Raw genomic sequence first — 25,218 nt, forward strand, 5'->3', positions numbered from 1 at the left:
ACAGAAAAACCTTGTCTCAAAAACCAAAACCAAAAACAAAAACAAAAAAAAAAAAAAAAAAAAAAAAAAAAAAAAAAAGAGAGAGAGAGAGAGAGAGAGAGAGAGAGAGAGAGAGAGAGAGAGAGAGAGATGAAAGACCGGGATAAATCCAGACACGCTAGCAGGAAGAGTAGAGCCAAAATCTAGGTTAGCCAGTGCCTTTGTTCCAGGAACTAGCTGACCACAAAGTTAGATTATAATCTTGAGAACAGTCTTGAGAAACGGAGAGTTACTCCCTTGTGATTATCAATGGTATATTTGGGATCTTCCAATGACACCCTCCCTACCCCCTTTGGGTTGTGGTTTCTTCCCTTAACTACCCCTTCTCCCAGCTACTCGGGCCTCTACCCATGCATGGGATCAGCTCCAGTGCACTGGTTCCTGTCAATAAACCTCTTGTGATTACATCAAGGACAGTCTCTTGTGAGTTCTTGGGGGTCGTATTATCCCAAGATTTGAGTGAGAGTCTCCCGACTCTGGGGGTCTTTCAGAGACACCCGTGCTTGTTCCTCCCTTTGGCTATCAGATTATTGAAACCATGGACCCCCAAAATTATAATTTCTCAAGAATCCCCAAGCTAGGAGAAGATAAAGGTTAAAGTCAGAGACCGACCAGAAGGGGAACTGGTCTCCCAGAAAGAGATTTACAACTCTTCAGAACATCTTGCAGAAGAGATTGGAGCCAAAACAATAACGGAGCAGTGGTGGTCAGGACCACACCTTGACCAAGGCTGCTTAGCTGTTCATAACTCTAGCTCTCTACTTAAAAATAAGGCCCCAAAGATGTACTTGGGTGGGTCATTGAATATCTTTGTCCCTCTTCCTAATGTGGCCAAATTGACTAATGCTCCTTTTTCTGTTTTTGCCTATTGTTTCGTTGCCATAGCTAGGGGCAGTGGCCAAATCTAGCTCCAGCTATGGTGCCTAGGCTCTGACCTTTAGTGACTCTTCTCTGGTAATACCTAGAGCCAATTAACATTTTTCTTTCTTTTGTATTGGGCTCTCTACTCCGCTGAGATCCTCAGCCCCATTTAAATTCTTTACAGCAGGAAACCCCGACACCCAAGCGCAGATGCAGTTCCTCCACGCTGGCAGGCCCTGTGAGCAACCCAACCTGGTGACAGCTGTGTCTCCCGCTACAGCCACAGGGCTGGGCTAGAGCAGCAGGTGTTGACAGGCAGCCGTCGCCTGCGCATGCGCGACCCTCGCCGGCGCGCGTACCACGCCTGCGCAGACTGTCTGTCATGGCGGCCTCCTGAGTCCTACGGCGTGGGATTTGCTTGGGTCTCCAGCCCAGGGTCGTTGTGGGTAAGCGCCCGCGAGAGGCGGCGGTACTGGGCAGGACCCAGGGAGCGTCTTGGCTTTGGGACCCAAGCTTCCACCACCTTAAAGCCTGAACCCTAATTTCGCCCCTAGCCTCGGTTTCCCCTTCTCGGATTCCGTACCGAGTGAGGCAATCCCACTTGTGGCATTCGGAAGGGAAGGAGAGGCCGGGTCGGTGATTGCTCCTCTCAGAGGGCAGGGGTACCTACGAGTCAGAGTGGCCGGCCGGGAAGGGAGGAGGTCCCTGGACACCCCCCCCCCCAGCCCCCCGCGCGCGTGGCCAGCCTTATCTCGCACCCCTGGCTCTGGGCGCTCCAGTTTCCTGGCTTTTCCTTACCCGGCTCCTAATTCTTGATTGCTCAGTGGGAGTGCCTCTCATCTAACAGGGAAGAGGGGAGTTCTTTCAACCCCACCATCCCAGCACTCAGGAACAACACTGACCGCAGGCCCTTAAAGAGTTCGTGGGAATCAGGCTCCCTGGTTTTCGAATAGCCTAGAACACCTGCTAGCTCCCCTACAGGAATGAATTTACAGCCTGCAACCTGGTCTGCGATTTCAGCAGTTCCAGGAGGAACCAGAACCCCCTCCAGCCGTGGCATTCCCTGGTGGAAACTGCATCTGCTATTTCTAAGGAGAGAAAATGACCCAAGGTCTTTAGCCATCTCCCCAGCATCTTCTTCTATAGCCATGATACTAGAGGTATTTATTGTTCTCTGCTGAGCCTGACAGGGGTGCTTGTCTCATTTAATCCTCTCGCAGGCCCCAAAATAGACATGAGTGCCGCCCCACTGCCAGAATGCTGATCCCAGGAGAGTCCCTTAAAGGAGCTTCTCCTCACCTAGCCTTCCTTCTTAAGCCACATTTCCTGGGAAGCCTGCTTAGTTTGAAACTTATAAGTGGAAGAAACTGACTAGGAATTAGCAATAACTTTTTTTCCATCTATATGTAAAACAATTGGTCTTCGTATAATTCCCATTTTCAGAAAGAGAAATGAGCATTGATTTTCTGAGTTGTAATTTTTTTATTCCAGCAGAATTGCACCATAACAATACATTCTTTGATTCACATTCAGCATTGCTAAAGACAGCAGAGAGGTTTTTTAGCCAAAACACTTTAGACAGAGGCTTGTTCCTTCCCACCAGAACTAGGGGAGCCAGCCTGCCTTGAACCAGTCCGTGGGTTAGGGCTGGACTGTGTTCCTCTGCCTGCATCTTGTCTGAGTTTTGTTGCCAACAGTTTGGTGGCTGAGCACTTCTTCCATTTCATTCACATAAAATCGGCATCAGTTTGCCTGTCTCCCAGCCCCTGTTCACAGCATGCTTGCTTTGCTGGTTTATCGTGAAGGAAAGAGCTAGCTTGGAGAACAACTTTCTGAGTGGTATCTTTGCCGTTCCCTGGCAGTCGTCTGACTACAGGAGCTCCAGCTGTGGGTGATTGGTCCATGAAGACTTGTGAATTATGATAGTAAAATTAAAATTTTTTCTGTCTTCCAGTTTGAAAACATGGAGGTCCCAAAAGGTTTGATAAGACACAGCAAGTACAGACCCCCAACCAGATAGGAACTGTGCCTGTAGTCAGTGGTTAAAGGTCAGGTTTAGGTCAAATACTTGAAACCAACCTCAGAGCAAGGAAGTTGCTATTTTAGACCTGTTGGGATTGAAGGACTCTGCCCAGCACTTCACCCCCTTCTCTCCCTATCCCCACACTCATGACGATGGGAATATGACTGGCAAAATAGGTCCAGAGAGCTAAATCGATTTTTCCCAATGTCCATATCCAGGAGGTGGGGGACCAGAGTTTATACCCAGTTGCCTAGCTTCAAAGCCCATCAAACTGGCACTGTTTAGTGCTCTGTGATGAGACAGAACAGTTGGCTGGAGGGAATCCTTTCTGTTTGCAACCATTGTGCCTTGGATATGACTTTCTAAATTCTAATTGTGGTAAATGGTTGCAGCTCACTCTCAGAGAGTTTGAGGTAGAGAAACCTAAATAGGTAGGTAAGTAGGCAGGCAGGCAGACAGAAAGACAGACAGATAGGGAAACCTAGATAGATAGATAGATAGATAATATATTACAAGATAATACATTAGATAGATGATTTCTTTTTTTCCTTGCTCATTTTTTTTTTATTTTATTGAGCTAAACATGTTTCTCGCTCCCCCCCTTCAGCCCTCTCCCATGGTCCCCATGCTCCCAATTTACTCAGGAGATCTTGTCTTTTTCTACTTCCCATGTAGATTAGATCCATGTATGTCTATGTCTCTTTTAGGGTCTCATTGTTGTCTAGGTTCTCTGGAATTGTGATTTGTAGGCTGATTTTTCTTTGCTTTATGTCTAAAAGCCACTTATGAGTGAGTACATATGATATTTGTCTTTCTTGGTCTGTTTTACCTCACTCAATATGATGTTTTCTAGATCCATCCATTTTCCCACAAATTTCAAGATGCCATTATTTTTTTCTGCTGTGTAGTACTCCATTGTGTAAATATACCACATTTTCTTTATCCATTCTTCAGTTGAGGGACATTTAGGTTGTTTCTAGGTTCTGGCTATGAAAAACAATGCTGCTATGAACATAGTTGAGCACATGTCCTTGTGGTATGATTGAGCATCCTTTGGATATATACCCAAAAGTGATATTGCTGGGTCTTGAGGTAGGTTGTTTCCTAATTTTCTGAGAAATCGCTATACTGATTTCCAAAGCATTGCACTCCCACCAGCAATGAAGGAGTATTCCCTTTACCCCACATTTTCTCCAGCCTAAGTTGTCATCAGTGTTTTTGATCTTGGCCATCCTTCACGTGTAAAATGGAATTGTGTTGTTGTGGAGTTGTGTTGATTTGCATTTCTCTGACGGCTAAGGATGTTGAGCATTTCCCTAAGTGTCTTTCAGCCATTTTAGATTCCTCTGTTGAGAGTTCTCTATTTAGGGCTTTACTCAATTTTTTATTGGATTATTTGTTCTTTTGATGACCAATTTCTTGAGTTCTTTGTATATTTTGGAGATCAGTCCTCTGATGTGGGTTGGTGAAGATCTTTTTCCATTCTGTAGGCTGCCGTTTTGTCTTATTGACTGTGTCCTTTACTTTACAGAAGCTTTTCAGTTTCAGGAGGTTCCATTTATTAATTGTTTCAGTGTTTGTGCTACAGGTATTATATTTAGGAAGTTATCTCTTGTGCCAATGCGTTCAAGTGTACTTCTCATTTTCTTCTATGAGGTTCAGTGTGGCTGGCTTTATGTTGAGGTCTTTGATCCATTTGGACTTAAGTTTTTCCATGGTGATAGATGGGTCTGTTTTCATTCTTCTACTTGTTGATAACCAGTTATGCCAGCACCATTTGTTAAATATGCTTTCTTTTCTTCTGTTTGATACTTTTTGTTTCTCTGTCAAAAATCAGGCGTTTGTAGGTATGTGGATTAATATCTTGTTCTTCGATTCAGTTCCATTGATCCTCTTGTCTGTTTTTATGTCAATACCAGGCTGTTTTCAGTACTGTAGCTCTGTAGTAGAGTTTGAAATCAGGGATTGTGATGCCTCCAGAAGTTCCTTTGTTGTACAGGATTGTTTTGGATATCCTGGGCTTTTTTCTTTTCCATAGGAAGTTGAGTATTGTTCTTTTGAGGTCTTTGAAGAATTTTGCTGGGATTTTGATGAGCATTGCATTGAATTTGTAGATTGCTTTTGGTAAGATTGTCATTTTTACTATGTTAATTCTACCTAACCAAGAGTATGGGAGATCTTTCCACTTTCTGGTGTCTTTTTCAATTTTTTTTTTTCTTCAAAGATTTAAAGTTCTTGTCATATAGGTCTTCCCCTTGTTTGGTTAGAGTTAATCCAAGATATTTCAAGTTATTTGTGGCTATTATAAAGGGTGATGTTTCTCTGATTTCTTTCTCAGTCCATATCATCTATGTAAAGGGGAGCTCCTGATTTTTTTTTTTAGTTAACTTTGTATCCTGATACATTACTGAAAGTGTTTATGAGTTGTAGAAATTCCTTGGTAGAAATTTTGGGGTCGCTTATGTAAACTATCATATCATCAGCAAATAGTGAGAGTTTGACTTCTTTTCCGATTTGTATCTTCTTGATCTCCTTTTGTTGTCTTATTGCTCTAGCTAGAACCTCAAGTACTATACTAAATAGATATGGAGAGTGTGGACAACTTTGTCTTGTTTCTGATATCAGTGGGATGTCTGGGAGTTTCTCTCCATTTTGTTTGATGTTGGCTGTTGGCTTGCTGTATATTGCCTTTATTATGTTTAGGGATGTTCCTTGTATCCCTGCTCTCTCCAAGACCTTTATCATGAAGGGATGTTGTATTTTCTTGAGGGCCTTTTCAGCCTCTAATGAGATGATCATGTAGTTTTTATTTTGCAGTTTATTTATATGGTGAATTATGTTGACAGATTTTCGTACATTGAACCATCCCTGCATCTCTGGGATGAAGCCGACTTGATCATGTTGGATGATGGTTCTGGTGTGTTCTTGGATTTGATTTGCCAGTATTTTATTGAGTATTTTTGTGTCATTGTTCATGAGTGAGATTGGTCTATAATTCTCTTAGAAATGTCTTTATATAATTTGGGTATCAGTGTAATTGTAGCCTCATAAAAAGCGTTTGGCAATGTCTTCTGTTTTTATTGTGTGGAACAATTTGAGGAGTATTGGTATTAGTTCTTCTTTGAAAATTTTGTAGAATTCTGAGCTGAAACCATCTGGTTCTGGGCTTTTGGGGGGGGTGAGACTTTTGATGACTGTTTTTATTTCTTTAGCAGTTATAGGTCTATTTAATTTGCTTATCTGGTCTTGATTTAATTTTGGTAAGTAATATTTATCCAGAAAGTTGTCCATTTCCTTTAAGTTTTCCATTTTTGTAGTGTACAGGTTTTTGAAATATGACCCTGATGATTCTCTGGACTTCCTCTATGTCTGTTGTTATGTCCCCCTTTTCATTTCTGATTTTGTTAATTTTTGGATACTGTCTCTCTCTCTCTGCCTTTTGGTTAGTTAGTGTATTATGTTGATTTTCTCAAAGAACCAATTCTTCATCTCATTGATTCTTTGTATTGTTTTCTTTGTTTCTATTTTGTTGATTTCAGCTCTCAATTTGATTATTTCCTGCCATCTAGTTCTCTTGGGTGAGTTTGCGTCTTTTTGTTCTAAAGTTTTCAAATGTTCTGTTAATTCACTGGTGTCATGCTTTTCCAGCTTCTTTATGTAGGCATTCGGAGCTATGAACTTTCTTCTTAACACTGTTTTCATTGTGTCCCATAAATCTGGGTATGTTTTTGGTCATTTTCGTTGAATTTTAGGAAGTGTTTAATTTCTTCTTTTATTTCTTCCTTGACCCATTGATGCTTCAGGTGAGGACTGTTTAATTTCCATGTGTTTGTGGGCTTTCTGGAATTAGTGTTGCTGTTGAGTTCTAATTTTAAGCCATGGTGATCTGATAAGATACATGTTATTCCAATTCTTTTGTATCTCTTGAGGTTTATTTTGTTACCTAGTATGTGGTCAATTTTTGAGAAGGTTCCAAGAGGCACTGAGAAGAAGATATATTCTTTTATGTTTGAATGGAATGCTCTATAGATGTCTGTTAAGTCCATTTGATTCATAACATCTGTTAGTTCCCTTATTTCTCTGTTAATTTTTTGTCTAACAGACCTGTCCAATGGTGAGAGGGGAGTGTTGAAGTCTCCCACTATTAGTGTGTGGGATTTAATATGTGATTTAAGCTTTAGTAGTGTTTCTTTTACATATGAGGGCGCCCTTGTATTTGGGGCATAAATGTTCAGTATTGAGATTTCCTCTTGATGGAGTTTTCCTCTGACTAATATGAAATATCTTTCTTTGTCTCTCTTGATTGATTTTAGTTTAAAGTCTATTTTGTTAGATATTAGGATAGCTACATCAGCTTGTTTCTTAGGTCCATTTGATTGGAAAAATTTTTCCCAACCCTTTACTCTGAGGCGATGTCTGCCTTTGAGGTTGAGGTGTGTTTTTTGTATACAGCAGATGGATGGATTCTGTTTTTGTATCCAATCTGTTCATCTGTTTCTTCTTATGGGTGAGTTGAGTCCGTTTACAATAAGGGATATTAATGACCAGTGATTGCCATCTCCTGTTAATTTAGTTTTCATTGTTGGTGATGTCATTTTGTGTGTTTTCCTCTTCTTTGGGATTTGCTGCTGTAAGACCATCAATTGTCTGTGTTTTTGTTGATGTAACCAACTTCCTTGGGTTGGCATTTTCCTTCTAGTACTTTGTGTAGGGCTGGATTTGAGGGTAGGTATTGGCTAAATCTGGTTCTGTCATGGAATATCTTGTTTTGTCCTTCTATGGTGATTAAAAATTTTGCTGGGTATAGTAGTCTGGGCTGGCATCCATGGTCTCTTAAGGTCTGCATAATGTTTAACCACGACCTTCTGGCTTTCATTGTTTCCATTGAGAAGTCAGGTGTAATTCTGATAGGTCTGCCTTTATATGTTGCTTGACCTTTTTACTTTGCAGCTCTTAATATTCTTTCTTTACTCTGTATGTTTTGTGTTTTGATTATTATGTGGCAAGAGGACTCTTCTTTTTTTGATCCAGTCTATTTGTTGTTCTGTAAGCTTCTTGTATCTTCACAGGCATATCTTTCTTTAGGTTGGGAAAGTTTTCTTCTATGATTTTGTTAAATATATTTTCTGTGCTTTTGAGTTGGACGACTTCTACCGTGTTATTCTTAGGTTTTGTCTTTTCATGGTGTCCCCTATTTCCTGGATATTTTGTGTTAAACTTTTGTTAGATTTAATGTTTTCTTTGACTGATGAGTCTGTTTCCTATTGTATCTTCAGCGCTTGAGATTCTCTCTTTTATTGCTTATATTCTGTTGTTTATGCTTGCATTTGTGGTTCCTGATCATTTTTTCATGATTTCTGTTTTTATAATTCCCTTGGCTTATGCTTTCTTTATTGTCTCTATTTCAGTTTTCAAATCTTGAATAATTTCTTTCAAATGTTCCAATTTTTTGCTTGTCTTTTTCTCTATTTCTTTGAGAGAATTTTTAATTTCCTCTTTAAGGGCCTCAAACATTCTGTTAAAGTTTTTTTTAGGTCATTCTCTTCTGCTTCATCTGTATTTGGTTGTTCTAGTCTTGCTGTTGTAGGGTCACTAGTTTTTGTTGGAGTTGTGTTGTTCTTTATGGTATTGCATGTGTTCTTACCTTGTCTACCCATCTTTTCCTCTGATTGGTGTAGTTGGGGGCTCTCTGTGACTTTGGTGATCAATCTTCCAGGTGCCAGTAGATTCAAGGCTCAGATGGTTGCCCCTCATGGTGGCCATAGTTCCAGTCACCCTGTTGGTCACTCCGTGTTCCTGGAGGTCACTTGGCACTCCCAGGGTTTGCTCTGCAATACCAGGGGTAGTTCAGGCCTGCTCCCACAGAGATTGCTTGTTTGGGGCTCTTTCTGCTGAGGTTGCTGCCTTGGGCCTACTCTGGCAGACTTCCTGTCTAAGACCTACTCCCTGAGCGGTTCTGTATTTGCACCCCAGACTGGCAGAGGTCTCTGGTTCTGGCCTATGCCCTCAAGGTCCCAGACTGGCATCTGGACCACAGAGGTCCTGGCTCAAGCTTACACCCTTAGTGGTCCCAGAGTCATTCCTGGACCCACAGATGTCCTGGCTCAGGCCTACTTCCTCAGAGGTCCCAGATTCACACCCGGACCCACAGAAGTCTCTGGTTCTGGCCTACTCCCCTCATAGGTTGCTCCCTTGTACCTGCTCCGGTGGAGTTCGCTGTCTCAGGCCTGCTCCGGTCTAGGTCGCTGGCTCAGTCCTGTTTCTGTAAATGTCCCTTGTTTGGGTTCACTCCTGTGGAAGTCCCTTCTTTGTGCTTGGTCCCACAAAGGTTTCTGGCTCAGGCCTACTCTGTTGGAGGTCCCAGACTCATGCCCGGACCCGCAGAGGTCTCTGGTTCCTGCCTACCATAGATGGTTTCTTAAGTAGATGGTGTCTTTTAGATAGGCAGGTTTATATTATTAGATAGAAGGATATATATTATTAGAGAGATGGTCTCTATTGTTAGGTAGATGGTCTATTATTGTATAGTCTTTCTTATTAGATAAGTGATCCCTATTAGGTAGATGGTCTTCATTAGATAGATGGATATATATTATTAGATGGTCTCTATTATTGGGAAGATGGTCTGTTTTTATGTATAGGGTCTTCATTATCAAACAGAAGGTCTCATTATTAAATAGATGGTCTTTAGAATTAGATGTATATATTGTTAGATAAGTGGTCTCTACTATTAGATAGATGGTCTCTACTGCTAAGTAGACAGTCTGTATTATTAAATAGATGATCTTTTCTTAGGTAGATGGTCTCTGTCATTAGATAGATAAGGCAACTATACATGACAAGGTACAGTTTTCCATCAATCCAGGTGATAGATATATGATTGTTTATTATGCTGTTTCCCCAGCTTGCTTTTCTTTGAGACCAGATTTCTAGGTATAGCCTTGGTTGTCTTGGAACTCACTATATATAGACCAGGCTGACCTTGAACTCAGAGATCTGCCCACCTCTGCCTCCCAAGTCCTGGAATTAAAGGTGTGGGCTACCACCCCCTGGCTCCCTGACTTTCTTGACTGAAAAATGCAGGTATCATCCCACTAAGATCACAGATTCAGGGCTTGTCTGGACTGCAAAGTCAAGGCCCTCTGTCTCAAAATAGAAACAGGGCTGGCAATATAGTTCAGTGATGGAGAGCTGGCCTAACTGGTGCAAGGCCATGGGCTCACTCCTCAGCACCACAGATGAGAGAGGAGGGAGGGAGGAAGGAAGAAAGGAAGGGTGTATAAAGGGTCTTGTCCCAGGAAGAGCTTCCCAGGCTCCCCTTGGCCTCCTGGTTAGATGACTCCTGTGTCCCCTCTAGGAGCTACTATTCTGAGGTCCTTTTCTTCTCCCCCCTGACACCCTCAGGTACATCCCAGGAATAACATGGGCCAGCCATGGATGAAGTCACCTTCAAAAGTGACACTGTGCTGTCTGATGTCCACCTGTACACCCCCAACCAGAGACACCTCATGGTGCGGCTGAATGGCATGGGGCAGCCAGGTAAGACCCAGGGCTGGTGGAGCAGCCTGGTACCTGGAGAGCTGCTTTATCTTCTCTTTTCCTCCTACTTCTTTGGGGTAAAGACTGGGTTGTTTAGCTGTCATCTATTTTTTTGTATTTTTTTTTAGTTAAAAATTTATTGCAAAAATCTGACAAAAAAAATTCATACACTAAATTTGCCCAGATCCAAAGTCTATACGTTTCAGTGAACTTTTTTACAGTTAGCCATTTTGTATATTTCTTTACAAAATAACCATTCTGAAACTGTGGAGCTTCACATAGGATTTTATGGTTTCACTATCAAATGTCCCGTCTCCCCCTCCCCCCGCACTTATCTTCCACCCAAAACAAAACAACAACAAAATACGTGGTACAATTTAAACTAGAACAGCAACAAACGTTGTTTTCTTTAGTGAATCAAGTTCCTTAACCTCCATTCAGCGTGTCACTTAAGTGTTCTTCTTCACTGAGCACATGGCTGTGCTTTCCTGAGAACCTGCTGAGTGTCACATCCTGACCTAACACAGAAATGCAGAAGTGCGTGAGCCCACAGTCTGTGCAGAGAAGATGTGGAGGCTGTATGTGACCATAGGCCCCAGACAGTCACCTTCATCTTGTGCCTGGCTACTCTGTTCCCTTCCTCCTCGACTTTCGTCTCTTCTCTGCACAGTCTTGCTGGCTTCTCATCCTGCTTTAAAAATGCAAACCCAGCCATAGCATTGCCCTAACTTGGATTCTTCCTTGGTCCCCCATGGCTCCAACGAACATGGGGTGTTCTACTGAGCTTGTGGACCTTAGCCAGGGTGCCTAGCCTAGTCATCCCTGCCTGCTTGATCTCTATAGCCACCTTCACCTCTCTCCATCCCTCAAATTCTGCACCACCTTTCTCCTCCTCAGCCCTGACTCCTGGCGTGCCTTTGTAGGTCCCACAGCCACCTTCCCTAGTCAGTTACTCTGCATTCATTCATTGTGTGCTGTGCTTATTAATCGCTGTCCCAGTTTGGATAACACAGTATACCAGGCACTGGCAAACTGCAGCCTTTGTGGCCAAACCCGGCCCTGCTCTGTTTTTATAAATAATGTTCTGTTGAAACGCCACCAGGCCTGCATGTTGGTGGTGTGTTTTTATGACTACAGATAGTTGGGTAGTTGCAGTAGAGATCATATGGGTCAAAGAGCCTATGATATTTGCTTCTTGACCTGAAGAAAAGATTTGCTGGCCCCAGCCGTACATGGCTGCCACTGTGTGTCACAGTCTGCAATTATCTTGTTTACTTTGATGCATTCTAAGATGCCGCGTACTACTTTGTATGCCCAGCACCTAAAAGTCAGTCTGTTTGTTGAGTGAGTGGGTAGGTGGAAAAATGAATAAATGAATAGATGAGATGAATAAGTAAACATATGGGTAGATGACTAGGTGATGAGTGAGTGGATGGATGGATGGATGGATGGATGGATGGATGATGGATCGATGGGTGAATGGGTGGATGGATGGATGGATGATGGATGGATGGATGGATGGATGGATGAATACCTGAGTGGGTGGTAGATGGATGCTTAAAACTTGGTATAGGATATGATACTGTAGGAGCCTGAAGGAGGGTCAGCTGACTGAGCACTAAAAGCTGGGAGGGATCTGTCTGAGGAGCTAAGGAAGGCATCCCAGGAAGAGGAAACGGCTGCACAAAGGCAGCGAGAACTGCCATCAGGTCTTCCCGTTGTCCCCTGCTCCTCAATGATGTTCATAGTTATTTTCCTGGAAGAAGGCGAGCCATTCCTAATGTAAAATCAGTGAGGGAACAGAGGTAGAAAGGCCTGGGGACTCTGAGCCAGCCTGTGTGCTCTCTGGTGTTGGTCTTGTCTGGCTTGCAGCAGATGCCGTTGTTCCTGGAATGCAAGCTTGGAAACGGGCTCAGAGCAAACAGGAGCCTGACCCAGCCTAACACTAACCATCTGAAGTCCTCATTCTTTTGTCTCTGGCACACCTCCCTGGCACATGCACTCTTGCTGAAATCCCTCTCTGTGACTTTCTGGCCATCGGTGGTGAGGAATAGTCCGTGTTCTTGCCCTGCCCTCCTGAGGAGGCTGCTGAAGCACCAGGCAGCCAGGGTTTGTATCTTGCCTTGGCTACTTAACCAGCTTCACCCTCTGAGGCTCAGTGTCTATGTGTATGACATGAGCTGGTATTCTATCTCCATGGTGACTCTGCAGTTAATCACATGACACAGGCCAGGTGCCTGCACAGACACTCACCAGATGGTCACTGCCGAGTCCAAGCAGCCCCTGCTGTTGCTTAGTCTGTGCACCCCACCTGGCCTTTAAAAGCCGGTTGCAGGGTATGTGGCACGGTTAGTAGAGTGCTTGCTTAGCACACACACAGCCCTAAGTTTGAACCCCAGCACCACATTAAACTGGGCATGATGGTGCTTGTGTAGGATCCAAACACTGGGTAGTAAAATCAGGAAGACCAGAATTTTAGACTCACGTTTGACTACATAATGAGTTTGAGGCTAGCTTGGGCCACAAGGTACTCTGTCTCAAAGAAAAAAACAAAGCATCTCCAGTTAGCAGTCTGACTTCTCAAGAAGAGGAACCAGGTGAGAGCCTTGGCATTGCTCACTTTGTTTTTGTCTCACTTGCAGTCTTCCTGTCCCAGTTCAAGCTCCTGTGGAGTCGGGACTCATGGACAGACTCAGGGCCTGAGGACAATGGTCCCAGAGATGTCTCCACACAGGAGACATCTCCTGCTGGGTCAGGAAGTGGCCACAGTTACGAGGATTTGTCCCTCCAGGCTGGGGATGACATCGCCATCCAAGAAGGGTTGAGTGTTCCCCTGGACGAGGATGGGGATCTGGATGTGGTGCGAAGACCACGGGCTGCTTCTGATCCCGACCAAGCAGAGCCTGCAAGAGACAAGGTACATCCTATGATTCTAGCTCAGGAGGAAGATGACTTCGTGGGAGATGGAGCGCAAGAGAGCTGCCCCCATAGCATCATCAAAATCGGTAAATAAAGGTCTTGTTCTCTGGCCACCAAGGCAGTGTCACAGTGCCTATGGGTCACAGTACAGATGTGGGTGTTGTCAGCTCTGGGTTCAGAGTGGCCCCAGTGAGCTGGGAACAGGCAATGCTGCAGTCAGCAGAGTCTGCTCCAGACCTTAGGTCTTCTCTTGCCCTGGGGATGGAGTCCAGATGATAGCTTAATAAGTTAAGACGACGTGGTCCCCACTCACCTCTCACCACCATTGACCCTTACAGCCCCAGACTTTTACATGTTCTCCTCCCCTCTAGGTCTCTGCTGGGCTGCACTTTCGTGCTTGGGTGCTTACTACCAACCTCTACTTCTAGCATATTCCAAAGGGCCCAGGTCCCAGCTCAGGTACCACTTCCTCCAGAAAGCTCTGCTCTTGCCTCCTACTCCCCTGTTCTCTAACCCAGTGCACAGGAGTGGGGGTCTGGACAGAGTCTGTGGGATGCTTGATTGGGCTCAGTGGAAACTGGAAGCCATAGGAAGTGCAGCAACCAAAGTGGAGGAGAGAGGGCTGTCAGGTGACAGCAGCCTGGAGCGGGCCAGTCAGATGGGTTGGAAGCTGGCAGTGGTGGACAGTGAGAAGGGGAGGTGATAAGGTTCAATTGAGGGGTTTTGACAGACACTCAGAGACAACACTGTGAGTCCTCCTGCCTGGGCTCAACAGGCAGAGCAAGGGTCTAAGGACCCCAGGTATTGTGTGGCACTATTTCTAGGAAGACATGAATAAATGTCTACTCATCCCAGATAGGGAACTAAAGACAATGACAGAGCAAAGTAAGGATGCCATCAAAGTCTAACTTAGTGAACCAATGAGTTTTAGAGTTTATTCAAGAGTGGGTGAGGGTTACTACAGGAGCAGACAGCTGTAGCATGGAAGCCCATCCCACCACAGGTGGTGGCTCACCAAAACTACAGCCCTGGAGCTCGCTGCACAGGACAGAATGTGTGCTGTTTACTCCAGCGACAGCTGCCCGCCACCCCTTGGTCTAGTGTACTCCCTTTAACCTTTATAGTTTTATATCCTCTGTCTAATGCTTATTGCCTCTGCCATTCCTGGGGCCACCAGGAATCAAGGCACACTTACTCACAGAATCCCCCAAAACCCAAATATTTTTGACATGAACAGAAGACTAGCAAGTCTGCAATTTAATAGATTCCCTGATTCTAGTTTGCTTTCCATTGCTGACAGACACCATGAGCAAAAGCAGCTCAGGACAGAGAGGCTTTGTTTGGCTTCTGTGTCTGATCGCAGGCCTTCACTGAAGGAAATCACGGCAGGAACCATGGAGGACCCTTCTTATTTGGCTGCCTTTCTTGATTGTCTATTGACGTGGTAGGCAGCACTCCCCATAGGGGAACCAACCATAAGTATAATTCCTCCATAGTCTGCGTCAGGCACTGCTCCAGGTTCCTGTCTTAGATGCCTACCCTGCCTCCCCCTCTTGATGGCCTGTCACAACAGAGACAGTATTCTGCAGTGTTTCTTTTTCTCCCTTTGTCTCATGTTACCATTCCTTCCGACCATCAGAATTTTGTTGAGATACTTTGGAATTCAGAGTGTATACCAGCCATCACTCTTCTCATAAACTCCCTCCCCCGCCCCCAGACAGAGTCCTCTGTGTAACAGCTCTGGCTGTCCTGGAACTTGCTTTGTAGACCAGGCTAGTCTCGAACTCACAGAGATCCACCTGCCTCTGCCTTCCAAGTACTGGGATTAAAGGGTGCGTGCCACCACCACCTGGCTTCTCATGAATTTCAGAAAAAGAAAAAAAGAAATAGATTGAAACTTGCTGTGTTAGCTTCTGGTGCAGTTGTAAGTATAAGAAAGCATTTTTGGAAGTAGCTGTAATTAGCATGTAAATCTATTTCAGTTTTAAAATGGCAGTTCATATAGTGTGATACATGTGTGGGCTTTAACTGTGTTTAGACCTGATGTGCCCCCTGGTCCTGGGCCACAGGGCAGTCATCCTGTGACCTTAAGGGGGAATGGACCACATCCCTGGCCTCAGTGATGCTCCCACTTGGCAGCATAGTCCATGCCTCTGCTTCTCTTTTGGTCATTTAACTCTGCCATTCATCCAGCCAGGCTGGCAGACTGCCACATTACCCTCCCTCTGTCTTCTGTCTAGTTCCATTTCACCATGGATGTTTCTCGATTTCTATCCTGTCCAGAGCATACCATGGCCACACCCCTGGAGGATGTAGGCAAGCAGGTGGGTAAGCCCTGTCCACTTGCTGTAACCCTGAGGGTCTCTCTCTCCAGAACCTCAAGTCACCTGTGGTTCTGTGTCCTCTCTGTTGCAGGTGTGGCGGGGCGCCCTGTTCCTGGCCGACTATATCCTGTTCAGAAGGGACCTCTTCCAGGGATGCACCGCGCTGGAGCTTGGGGCGGGCACGGGACTTGCCAGCATCGTGGCGGCCACCATGGCACACACCGTTTATTGTACAGGCAATGACTCTGGCTGGATAAGGGACCGGTGGGCTCCATACTGTGTACCATCTGTAAAACTGAACTAGGTCACCAGGAGCTGGACACTGCTGCTTCTCAGTCCCCCAGCTTCCCCTGGTTCTCGCCACCCTCCCTTTTTTTGTCCAAATGGCCCTTAACACCCAGCCACCACAGTGTCACCCTATAGCCACAAGACCACTGGGCATGCAGTGTGGGTGTCCTTTCTCTGGTCACCATCCGAGGGAAAGCAAACATCCCGAGAAACCCCCAAGCTGTCCTCTTCATAGGCATCACACACTAGTTTATCATTGGTATCTGATGATAGAAACAGGGCTTGTTCTTAGGATAGAGTATAAAACAGAAAATGAAAATCACTCGTGTTACAATCCCCAGCGTGGCTCCGCAGTTTGCAGTGTATTAGACACTGCTGTGGGCACACGCACTTCCAGAGCACAGGCAGCAAGCTCTGACCCCACACGCATGTGGGTATGTGCATACTTGTGCATTTATGTCACAGTCTATAGTCTTTTGTAATTATCTTTCTTCTTTTCTTTTTTATTTTTTTTTAAAGGTTTTTGGGTTTTTATTTTCAAGACAGGGTTTCTCTGTGTAGCTCTGGCTGTCCTGGAACTTGCTCTTGTAGACCAGGCTGGCCTCAAACTCACAAAGATCCTCCTGCCTGTGCCTCCCAGTTGCGGGGATTAAAGGTGTGCGCCACCACTGCCCAGCTTAATTTATTATCTTTTTACTCTTACATGTTTTCCTTTTTTTTAAGTTTTTTGTTTGCTCATTTGTCTTTTGACTTTGAGGCAGGCTCACTGTGTTTCCCAGTGACCTGAAACTCTTCTGCCTCTGCCTCCCAAAGTGCTGGAATAAAGGTGTGCTCCATCATGCCCAACTTACATTATGTACATTGGAGTATGTGCAGATGAGGGGGGCAGGTGCCCTCAGAGGGCATCAGAGCCCCTGGAGCTGGAATTGCAATTGATTGTAAGCCATCATATATGGGTGCTGAGAACCAAACTTGAGTCCTCCGCAAGAATAGTGTGGTGGGCTGGAGAGATGGCTCAGAGGTTGAGAGCACTGACTGCTCTTCAGAGGAATCAGGTTCAATTCCCAGCACCGACATGGCAACTCACAACTGTAACTCCAAAATCTGACATCCTCACACAGACATATTTGCAGACAAAACACAATGCACATAAAATATAAATAAATAAACCTAAAAAAAAAAAGAAAGAACAGTATAGCATTTCAACCTTGGAGCCATCTTTCCATCACCTTTTAGTGCATACTCTTAAGGAATAACTGAAATCTCTGTAAATAGTCACTATATACTATGAGTATGAATATAGTATAAATAGTTACTATATACTATGAGCATGAACATAGTATAGTTCTATACACTAAGATTATGAATATAGTATAGTCACTATATACTATGAGTATGAATATAGTATAGTTACTATATTCTATGAGTATGAACATAGTGTAGTTACTATACACTAAGTATGAATATAGTATAAATAGTCACTATATACTATGGGTATAAATATAATATGAATATATGAGTATGAACACAGTACAGTTACTATATACTATGAGTATGAATATAATATAAATAGTTACTATATATTATGAGTATGAACATAATATAATTACTATATACAGAGTATGAGTAGAATATAGTTACTCTATACTATGAATATGAACACAGTGCAGTTACTATACACTATAAGTATGAATAGAGCATAAATAGTTACTATATACTATCAGTATGAACATAGTATAGTTACTATACACTAAAGTATAAATAGAACATAAGTAGTTACTATATACTATGAGTATGAACATAGTATAGTTACTATACACTAAAGTATAAATAGAACATAAGTAGTTACTATATACTATCAATGTGAGTGCACACACTCATACACACATAGAGCCAAAATCTTGAGAAATATTTCTTCAAGGATATGTTCCTGTGTCCTTAAGAATTATTCTGAGTGTGACTTTTAATAGCCAGAGCATTTTTATCATGTTGTTTAGCCCTCGCCAGGATCTAATCGCCCTGTGCTTTCTCACATTTGGCAGCTGCAGCGATGAGCACCTTTGTGTCTCATCTGGTAATTACAGTGATGAGCTGATCCTATGTGTGGCAAACTGATTACTGTTTTAACATTTAAATTTGAAATTACATCAGACTCGCACGGAAGTTCCTAAAATAATCCAGAACTTGTCATCCAGCTTCCTTCAGAGATGCTAACAGTCCATGGGTAATGGTGGAGAGGAGGATCCTAAGCCCATGTGTCATGGTGTCCCCTTCTGTCACTCTAGATGTCGGCACGGACCTCCTGGCCATGTGCCAACGAAATGTTGCCCTGAACAGTCATCTGACTGCCACTGGAGGTGAGGGCCAGAATTAGGTGGGGGGAGGGTCGGGGGCAGGCAACACTGTCACCCAGTGGCACAGTATTGGGGTGGCTTTCCTTTGCTCCAGATGAAGGGAAGGTGCAGCTGTTTCCTTGGAACATAGATGGCCTGGCCTTGGGCATAGTGAAGCCCTCCTGACTTCCTCGGGCTGACAGACAGATTCGTGCCCTCCTCCATGCATTTGCCTTGTCCCGTTTGTGATGCCCTAATCACAGTCTCGAGTCCTCTGCTGACCTGCCAGCCCCTGTCTCCAGGGGTGGGCCGGGACTGAGAGATGTTTATATCCCGTGTCTAAAGTCACCGGCACTGAGCACTGAGAGCATGTGGGGAGATGGGGGTTGACAGAAGAGCTGGGGAAGATAGCTACCTGTAGATGGTGAGGATTATGGGAGAGTCGGGTGCTTTTCCCCACTTGTGTTCAGTTCGGGAGTTCCGTCTGCTTTTTTGCAGATGGCGTGATTAAGGTCAAGGAGCTGGACTGGCTGAAAGACAACCTCTGTACAGGTGTGTGCCTCCTGCAGCGTCACCTCGGTTCAGTGTCTCCTCTGTGGTGCCCAGAGGTCTCAGCTCTGTGGCCTAAGTGAGCCACGAGTAGGGCCGCCTCCACAATTGCACATCTTTTGCAGGGTTCCCTCCACAGGCTTCTGACTGCATGCTGCTCTCATACCTCCTCTGGGTCACGGGTAGAGGGGATGGTTAGTGGAGACTAGCGCTCAAGATGCCAGGCTGTAATTCCAGGTCTGTGACCTCTGGATCTTAACTGCTTTCCAGAAAGCCCAGTGAGTGGGTGGCTGGGAGAGTTTAGATTTGTTTTTCCTGTCAATGAGGAAGCTCTGTCACCTCCCCAGCACTCTGCTGTGAGTCCTTGACTCTTGACCTTCCCAGCCATCTTCTGAGAAAGGTCTTAGTAGCCTTTCTGTAAACACAAAAACTGAAAGCAGAGTGATGTGACCTCTCTCATGGTCTCATACAGTAAATTTGGGTGGTGGTAGACAGATAATGTTCTCACAGAGCTCCTGACCAAGTGCCAAGTAAGGACAGAGCCCACTTGCCCCTCATTGGCGGGAAGGGTGCCCTTTAACCCTCATTGGCGGGAAGGGTGCCCTTTAACTGTGTGGCTGTCCCTAAGGTGCAAGACATCCTGTCTCCAGCCCCATCTATCTCTCTCTCTTCTTTCTTTCTTTCTTTCCTTCTTTCTTTCTTTCTTTCCTTCTTTCTTTCTTTCTTTCTTTCTTTCTTTTTCTTTCTTTTTTCCTCATTAGGGAGCAGTGGCTGGCCAGAAACTCAATATATAGATAATAGACCAGGCTGGCCTTGAACTCACAAAGGCCTGCCTGCCTCTGCCTCCTGGGTGCTGGAATTACCAGGGTGTACCACCACACCCAGCTCAGCTTTGTCTCTTGTCCTGTCCTGAAGCTTCCTTTGATCAGTTTCCAGTTAGAACTGGTGGCCACCAGAGAAAGGAATGGCCGCTCAGTCTTCTCTTCTTTGCTAGATCCCAAAGTTCCCTTCAGCTGGTCGGAGGAGGACATCAATGACCTGTACGATCACACCACTGTGCTGTTTGCAGCTGAAGGTGAGTGGTTCTCTGTCATCCTGTATCCTCGGCAATACCTGTGACATATACCTCTGTTCCTGCAGAGGGCACAAACTCCTTGTGCTCACAGATAAGCAGTAGGGAAACCAGGAATGTTAAACATGCAGGGCTAGCGCCTCAACGGAGAGCCATAAACCTGTTTTCTGCCCAGAAACCTGAAAGTGGATATAGTTAACAGCCTGCTGATCTGTGTTGTCTGTGGGCCAGGCCACACCCGAATCCCCCAAACTGTTCTGTTTACCCCTGGCTCTTGCTTCCTAGATCCTTATCTTGAGCTTTGTTTCTCAGTCCGTAGAACCCATCTGCAGAGGTGATGTCACATGTCCAGACCTCCCCTGGGCCCCTAAGCTGTAGAGCCGTTCTCCTGACAAGTACTTGGTCACGTGCACTTTGCAAAGGTTTCGATGTGTTCACTCCTTAAGCTTCATTGTGATGACTGTCTCCAGGAAACCTTTTCTCAAAGTTGTACTGGGCTTAAATATGTCTAAAGTAACCTGCCCATGGTCAGATTCAAGGATATGAACCAACGCTGGCTACTGAGTTGTGTGGAAATGGATTTTTTTCTTGCCTCATATGGATGTTACTTTGCCAGTCCTGGTGTTTGAAGAGACCCCCCCTCCAAATCCTCACCTGCTCTGAATGATTTCTTCAGAGAGATGTCAAATTAGTACCTGAAAGGCACCAGCAGCCCTAAGAGTGATGCACTCAGCTTCATCTTGATAAGTAAGATGGGAGCTACTCATAGATGAACAGTGGCCAGCTGTCTTCCCCCAAAGTCGCCACCCCACCTTACCAAGCTCCTGTTTTGTGCAACTGTCAGACCACAGCAGAACTGACAAAGACCTGTCTTCAGATAATTGCCCGATGTCAAGCAGTAGAGGTGACTATAGGCTCAGGTGCACGCTCAATGCTCACAGTACATGTAAACAATGCTGGGGAAGTCAAATAATCCTCTTTGTCCTTGCGAAGGTCTCAGCAAACACCGCCCACCTGAGGAGGCTGACTGATTTGCTGTGATCTGCCCTGTGGAACATTAGTGGCTCTTGCTGTGAAAGACTGCAGCTAGGATGTAGAGAACTAGTCTCCCGACACTCTTAGAGCCATCGTGAAGCTCCTTTCCAGAACATTCCTCCACAGCTGCTACTGTGTGGGCAGTAACCTCTGAAGGCACACCTTTTCCCCACACACTTCTTTCCCTAGTGTTCTACGATGATGACTTAACCGATGCCCTGTTTAACACGCTCTCCCGACTCGTCCACAGACTGAAAAATGCCTGCACCGCCATCCTGTCAGTGGAGAAAAGGTGAGCTCCGCTGCCCCAGCTGCACCCTCACCGTGGGGTCCCTGCACCTGTGCCCGCTGTGTGCTGGGCTGGGCACACCCTCATATCATCCCGTATCTGTGCCCGCTGTGTGCTGGGCTGGGCACACCCTCATATCATCCTGCACCTGTGCCCGCTGTGTGCGGGGGGCTGGGCACACCCTCATATCACCCTGTATCCGTGTCTGCTGTGTGCTGGCTGGGCACACCCTCATATCACCCCGTATTTGTGCCCACTATGTGCTGGCTGGGCACACCCTCATATCACCCCGTATCTGTGCCTGCTGTGTGCTGGGCTGGGCACACCCTCATGTCACCCCGTATCTGTGCCTGCTGTGTGCTGGGCTGGGCACACCCTCATGTCACCCCGTATCTGTGCCCGCTGTGTGTTGGGCTGGGCACACCCTCATCTCATCCTGCACCTGTGCCCGCTGTGTGTTGGGCTGGGCACACCCTCATATCATCCCTCTTTTAGTCTGTGCTAAACTTCTGCCAGACACAGCCAGCATGGCCCCATTTTCACATGGAGAGATGCTAGGGTGCTGTCTCCAAGCCACAGTGAGGTAGTGCCAGATGAGGACCTGCCTGAAACCAGGCCCCTCACCACTTGCCCCACTTCCTGTCGTTTCCACATACTAAGGCTGTTATCGTCAAGACCTACCATTAGTATCACTTACACTTGGTTTTTCTGTGTTTCTGTGTCTTCAATAAAACTTAAAAATGAGAAAAAATGAAATGGTTAGTAAAAGTAGGAATGAGAGAATTTCTTTGTGGAAGCCACATGTCCCCTCGTATTGTCTTTGTGCCCTCTGCTAGGACCTCTGCAGAGTATCTCTGTTTCAGCTCTGCCTCTTCCACAGCAGTAACACCAACTTCCTCCTTCACACAGTGTCCCATAAAAGCAAGGGCCCATCTTTTCTTCCTCCTTCCATAGACTGTGAACAAGAGACTTAGGGCAGGCAGGAAAAGCTGAGTTCTGTAAATGACATTTTAGAGTTATTGTGTGCCTGGGCATAGTGACTCACAGCTGTAATCCCAGCACTTGGGAGATGGTTGCAGAAGGATCAGAACTCATGGCCAGCTTTGGCTACATAGCAAACCTGGGCTACCATGATACCATACCATGTCTCAAACAAACACAAATAACAACAACAAAAAAAGGTTATTAATTTTGTTTTGAGGAAAGCATCGTTATCTTTTCCAGATATGTGCAGATGTGTTTGCTGGAGAAATGCTGGGAAGTCTGCTATTTGCTTGTTGATGAGGAAGGTGGTTGAGATTCTGGAAAGACAGAGTGGCTAAGAAAGAGTTGGTGGTGGCAGAAGCTGGCCGATGGCTTCAAAGTAATTTCCTATCTAGTTCTTGCTTATCTGGGTGTTTGAAATTTTTTACAATAAAAAATTTGGAAAGAAGAAAGGGTTGTGGAGATAGCTTAACATGTGAAGCCCTTACTAAACAAGATGAGCATCCCCAGCACTCAGGAAAGTGCCAACTAGGTGTGGTGGCCTCCAGATCACAAACCCAGGGCCAAGTGAGAGAGACCTTGTCTCGGCATACAAGATAGAAAAAAATGTCAGCCTCTGGCCTCCACATTTACACATGTACACGCAACACACACAAACATAAAAACACTGCTGCATACGCGTGCAAAAAGAAAAGGAGACGGTGAACAGTTTGATTCAAGGTAAATCATTTTACAGGTTCCCTGTTCCACAGCCTCTCACTGGCCCTTCCCGTAGATAATACGCACAACACCCAGCCAGCAAATCTGCCTTGGAATCTGTTTGCAACAATTCAAGATGTGTATCTGCCTTTCCAGGGTGTTGTCTTGGCAGGTGACCTCAGCTCCCTATGGCCACATCTGAGAGTAGAGACAATAGCCCTTCCAGAAAACCTGGCTTCCATGCAGGAATTCCTCTGGAGGAATTTGCTCAAAGGCTGGTGTAGAATAGACACTAAATCCAGACTCGCCAGGCACCAAGTGGGAAGCAAGCTGTGAGGCTGCAGCAGAGCCCTTCCTGGTCGTGATGAGTGTGTTGCTGCTGCTCAATCCACAGGTTCAACTTCACACTGAGACACTTGGACGTCACATGTGAAGCCTACGATCACTTCCGTGCCTCCCTGGACTCCCTGGAGAAGCTGGCTGATGGCAGACTGCGCTTCATGGTGGAGCCTGTGGAAGCCTCCTTCCCGCAGCTGCTCATCTACGAGCGCATCCGGCAGCTGGTAGATGCAGCCCCGTGAGGGTGGTGGGAAACCAAGCACTGAGCCAGCTTGACCGTCCTTCCATGGTCTCCCAGGAGAGGCTGCAGGTTTAACATTGTCTCTGGTCCCTGAGCCAGCCCATTCTCAGCAGTCACCCGGCCAGAGCAGTTCTTCTCTGTGGGCAACTAAGACTCCAGAGGAAGCTAGAGGGCAGGCGTCGGTTACTTTCCTCCTTCCTCCTCCTTCCATCATCAAGAGGAAGGTTTCTCCTGGGTCACATTTCAAGAGGGTTCAGCTACCATGTAAGGGACGACTAGGCCACAAGAGCAGGAGGTAGCTTGTCACATTGCACCCACTGTAGGAAGCAGTGAACAGGAAGTGGGGCCAGCCTGCCCACTTCCTCTTCCTCCTCAAGGTTTCACACCCTTCCTGACCAGTGCCTCTAGGTGGGGACCAAGGATTCAGACCCAGGATCCTGTAGGAGACATTCCAAAGTCAAGCCCTAACAAAGCAGAAGGTCATTTGGGGAGCAGTAAATCGGAGGAAGGTTCTGGGAGTTCTGCAGGTGGGAAGGCAGGCCCGGGGGGGGGGGGGGGGGGGGGGGGGGGGGGGGGGGGGGGGGGGGGGGGGGGGGGGGGGGGGGGGGGGGGGGGGGGGGGGGGGGGGGGGGGGGAGTCTGATGAGAGCATGGCAGGAAGAGAGGCTGGGATTTGGCCCCTGTTTGAGGGACGTCATAACCGCGGGAGTGTGAGTCAGCTGGTCACGTGCATCCACAGTCAGAAAGCAAAGAGGTGAATGCGGTGCTCAGCTGGCTTCCTCCTTTTTAAGTCAAGGGCCCCAGCCCCATGGTACAGTGCCACCCACATTTAGGATGGGTCTTCCTACCTTAACTAACCCAGTACAGAAACTCCACCACAGATATGCGCAGAGGTTTGTTCCCCAGGTGATTCTAGATCCTGTCAACTGACAGCGTTAACCATCTTACTAATGGCTGCATCTGCTCTGTGGAGCTGCTGCTGCTTCTCTGGCCAGTCACAGAGGCTCACACCAGGCCCTTGATCATCCTCCTGCAGTTGTAACCACGCACCTCTTGTCCACTGCCTCAGTTAATGCACCAGCCAGGAACTGGCAGATCTGGGATGCCATCTTTAGCCAAGGAACCTGCTATTATGGCTTTTAAACCCAGCACTTAGAGTAAATTTCAAAACTCAAAATTACCCTGAAAATTACCAGGAGCTGGATTCACAGAAGTCCATCCGGCATCTTTTGTTCTCTTTGCCTTATGGGTGTGGAGATCAGGCCTTATTCTCAGGAGACGGGAAAGCAGGGGCAGAGGGAAGGGCCCATCTTTCTCGTGCTTCCTCCTTTCTTCCTTCTCAGGAAATGGAGCTGCAGAACACAGTAGTTAAGGTCCCCAAAATGGCAAGACTATGGCCATTTGCTGCTATTCCTTCAGTCCCTTGTGACCATGTGACATACCAGTATCCCTTCAGCTAGTTCTAGACTTGGTCTACACAGCCACCATGTAAAGGCCAGAGCCTCAAGGACAGGAAGGGCCCCATCCCTGGTTCTGTGTTGTGAGTCCTCAAGCGCTGTCATCTCTGTGTTGCAGGAGCTCTGGAAGATCAGAGTGGAACCAGCATCATGAGCCACCTCTGAAAGGCGTGACCTCTTGACTGTCACTTAATATGTTTCCAATAAAAACAAACCCTTGTGTACTGA

At 45.9% G+C, this 25,218-nt stretch overlaps 1 protein-coding gene across 3 annotated transcripts; it reads left to right on the top strand.

Annotated features, from left to right (window-relative positions):
* The first annotated feature begins 1,242 nt into the window (after positions 1-1,242).
* Positions 1,243-25,218, top strand: Mettl22 (methyltransferase 22, Kin17 lysine). 3 transcript variants are annotated; one of them, XM_050135376.1, is made up of 11 exons: positions 1,243-1,346; positions 10,328-10,462; positions 13,105-13,467; positions 15,665-15,705; positions 15,797-15,941; positions 18,279-18,350; positions 18,825-18,878; positions 19,870-19,950; positions 21,172-21,274; positions 23,349-23,517; positions 25,109-25,218. In XM_050135376.1, the coding sequence occupies exons 2-11, from the start codon at positions 10,357-10,359 to the stop codon at positions 25,142-25,144; spliced, it is 1,170 nt and encodes a 389-aa protein (XP_049991333.1). In that variant the 5' UTR covers positions 1,243-1,346; positions 10,328-10,356; the 3' UTR covers positions 25,145-25,218. The 3 variants fall into 3 exon arrangements, with proteins under 3 accessions (XP_049991333.1, XP_049991340.1, XP_049991351.1); XM_050135383.1 differs by having other exon boundaries at positions 13,105-13,379; positions 15,622-15,705; XM_050135394.1 differs by lacking the exons at positions 15,665-15,705; positions 15,797-15,941.

The sequence above is a fragment of the Alexandromys fortis genome, unplaced genomic scaffold, assembly GCF_014885135.2.
Source record: "Alexandromys fortis isolate MF-2015 unplaced genomic scaffold, M_Fortis_MF-2015_v1.1 scaffold_29, whole genome shotgun sequence".
Taxonomy (NCBI): domain Eukaryota; kingdom Metazoa; phylum Chordata; class Mammalia; order Rodentia; family Cricetidae; genus Alexandromys; species Alexandromys fortis.

Excerpts from the sequence above, each read along its gene's own strand:
- Mettl22 (XM_050135376.1), top strand. The coding sequence starts at position 10,357 with ATGGATGAAGTCACCTTCAAAAGTGACACTGTGCTGTCTGATGTCCAC. Across the intron at positions 18,879-19,869 it reads GAAAGACAACCTCTGTACAG|ATCCCAAAGTTCCCTTCAGC; the intron begins GTGTGTGCCTCC and ends CTTCTTTGCTAG. Across the intron at positions 19,951-21,171 it reads TGTGCTGTTTGCAGCTGAAG|TGTTCTACGATGATGACTTA; the intron begins GTGAGTGGTTCT and ends TTCTTTCCCTAG.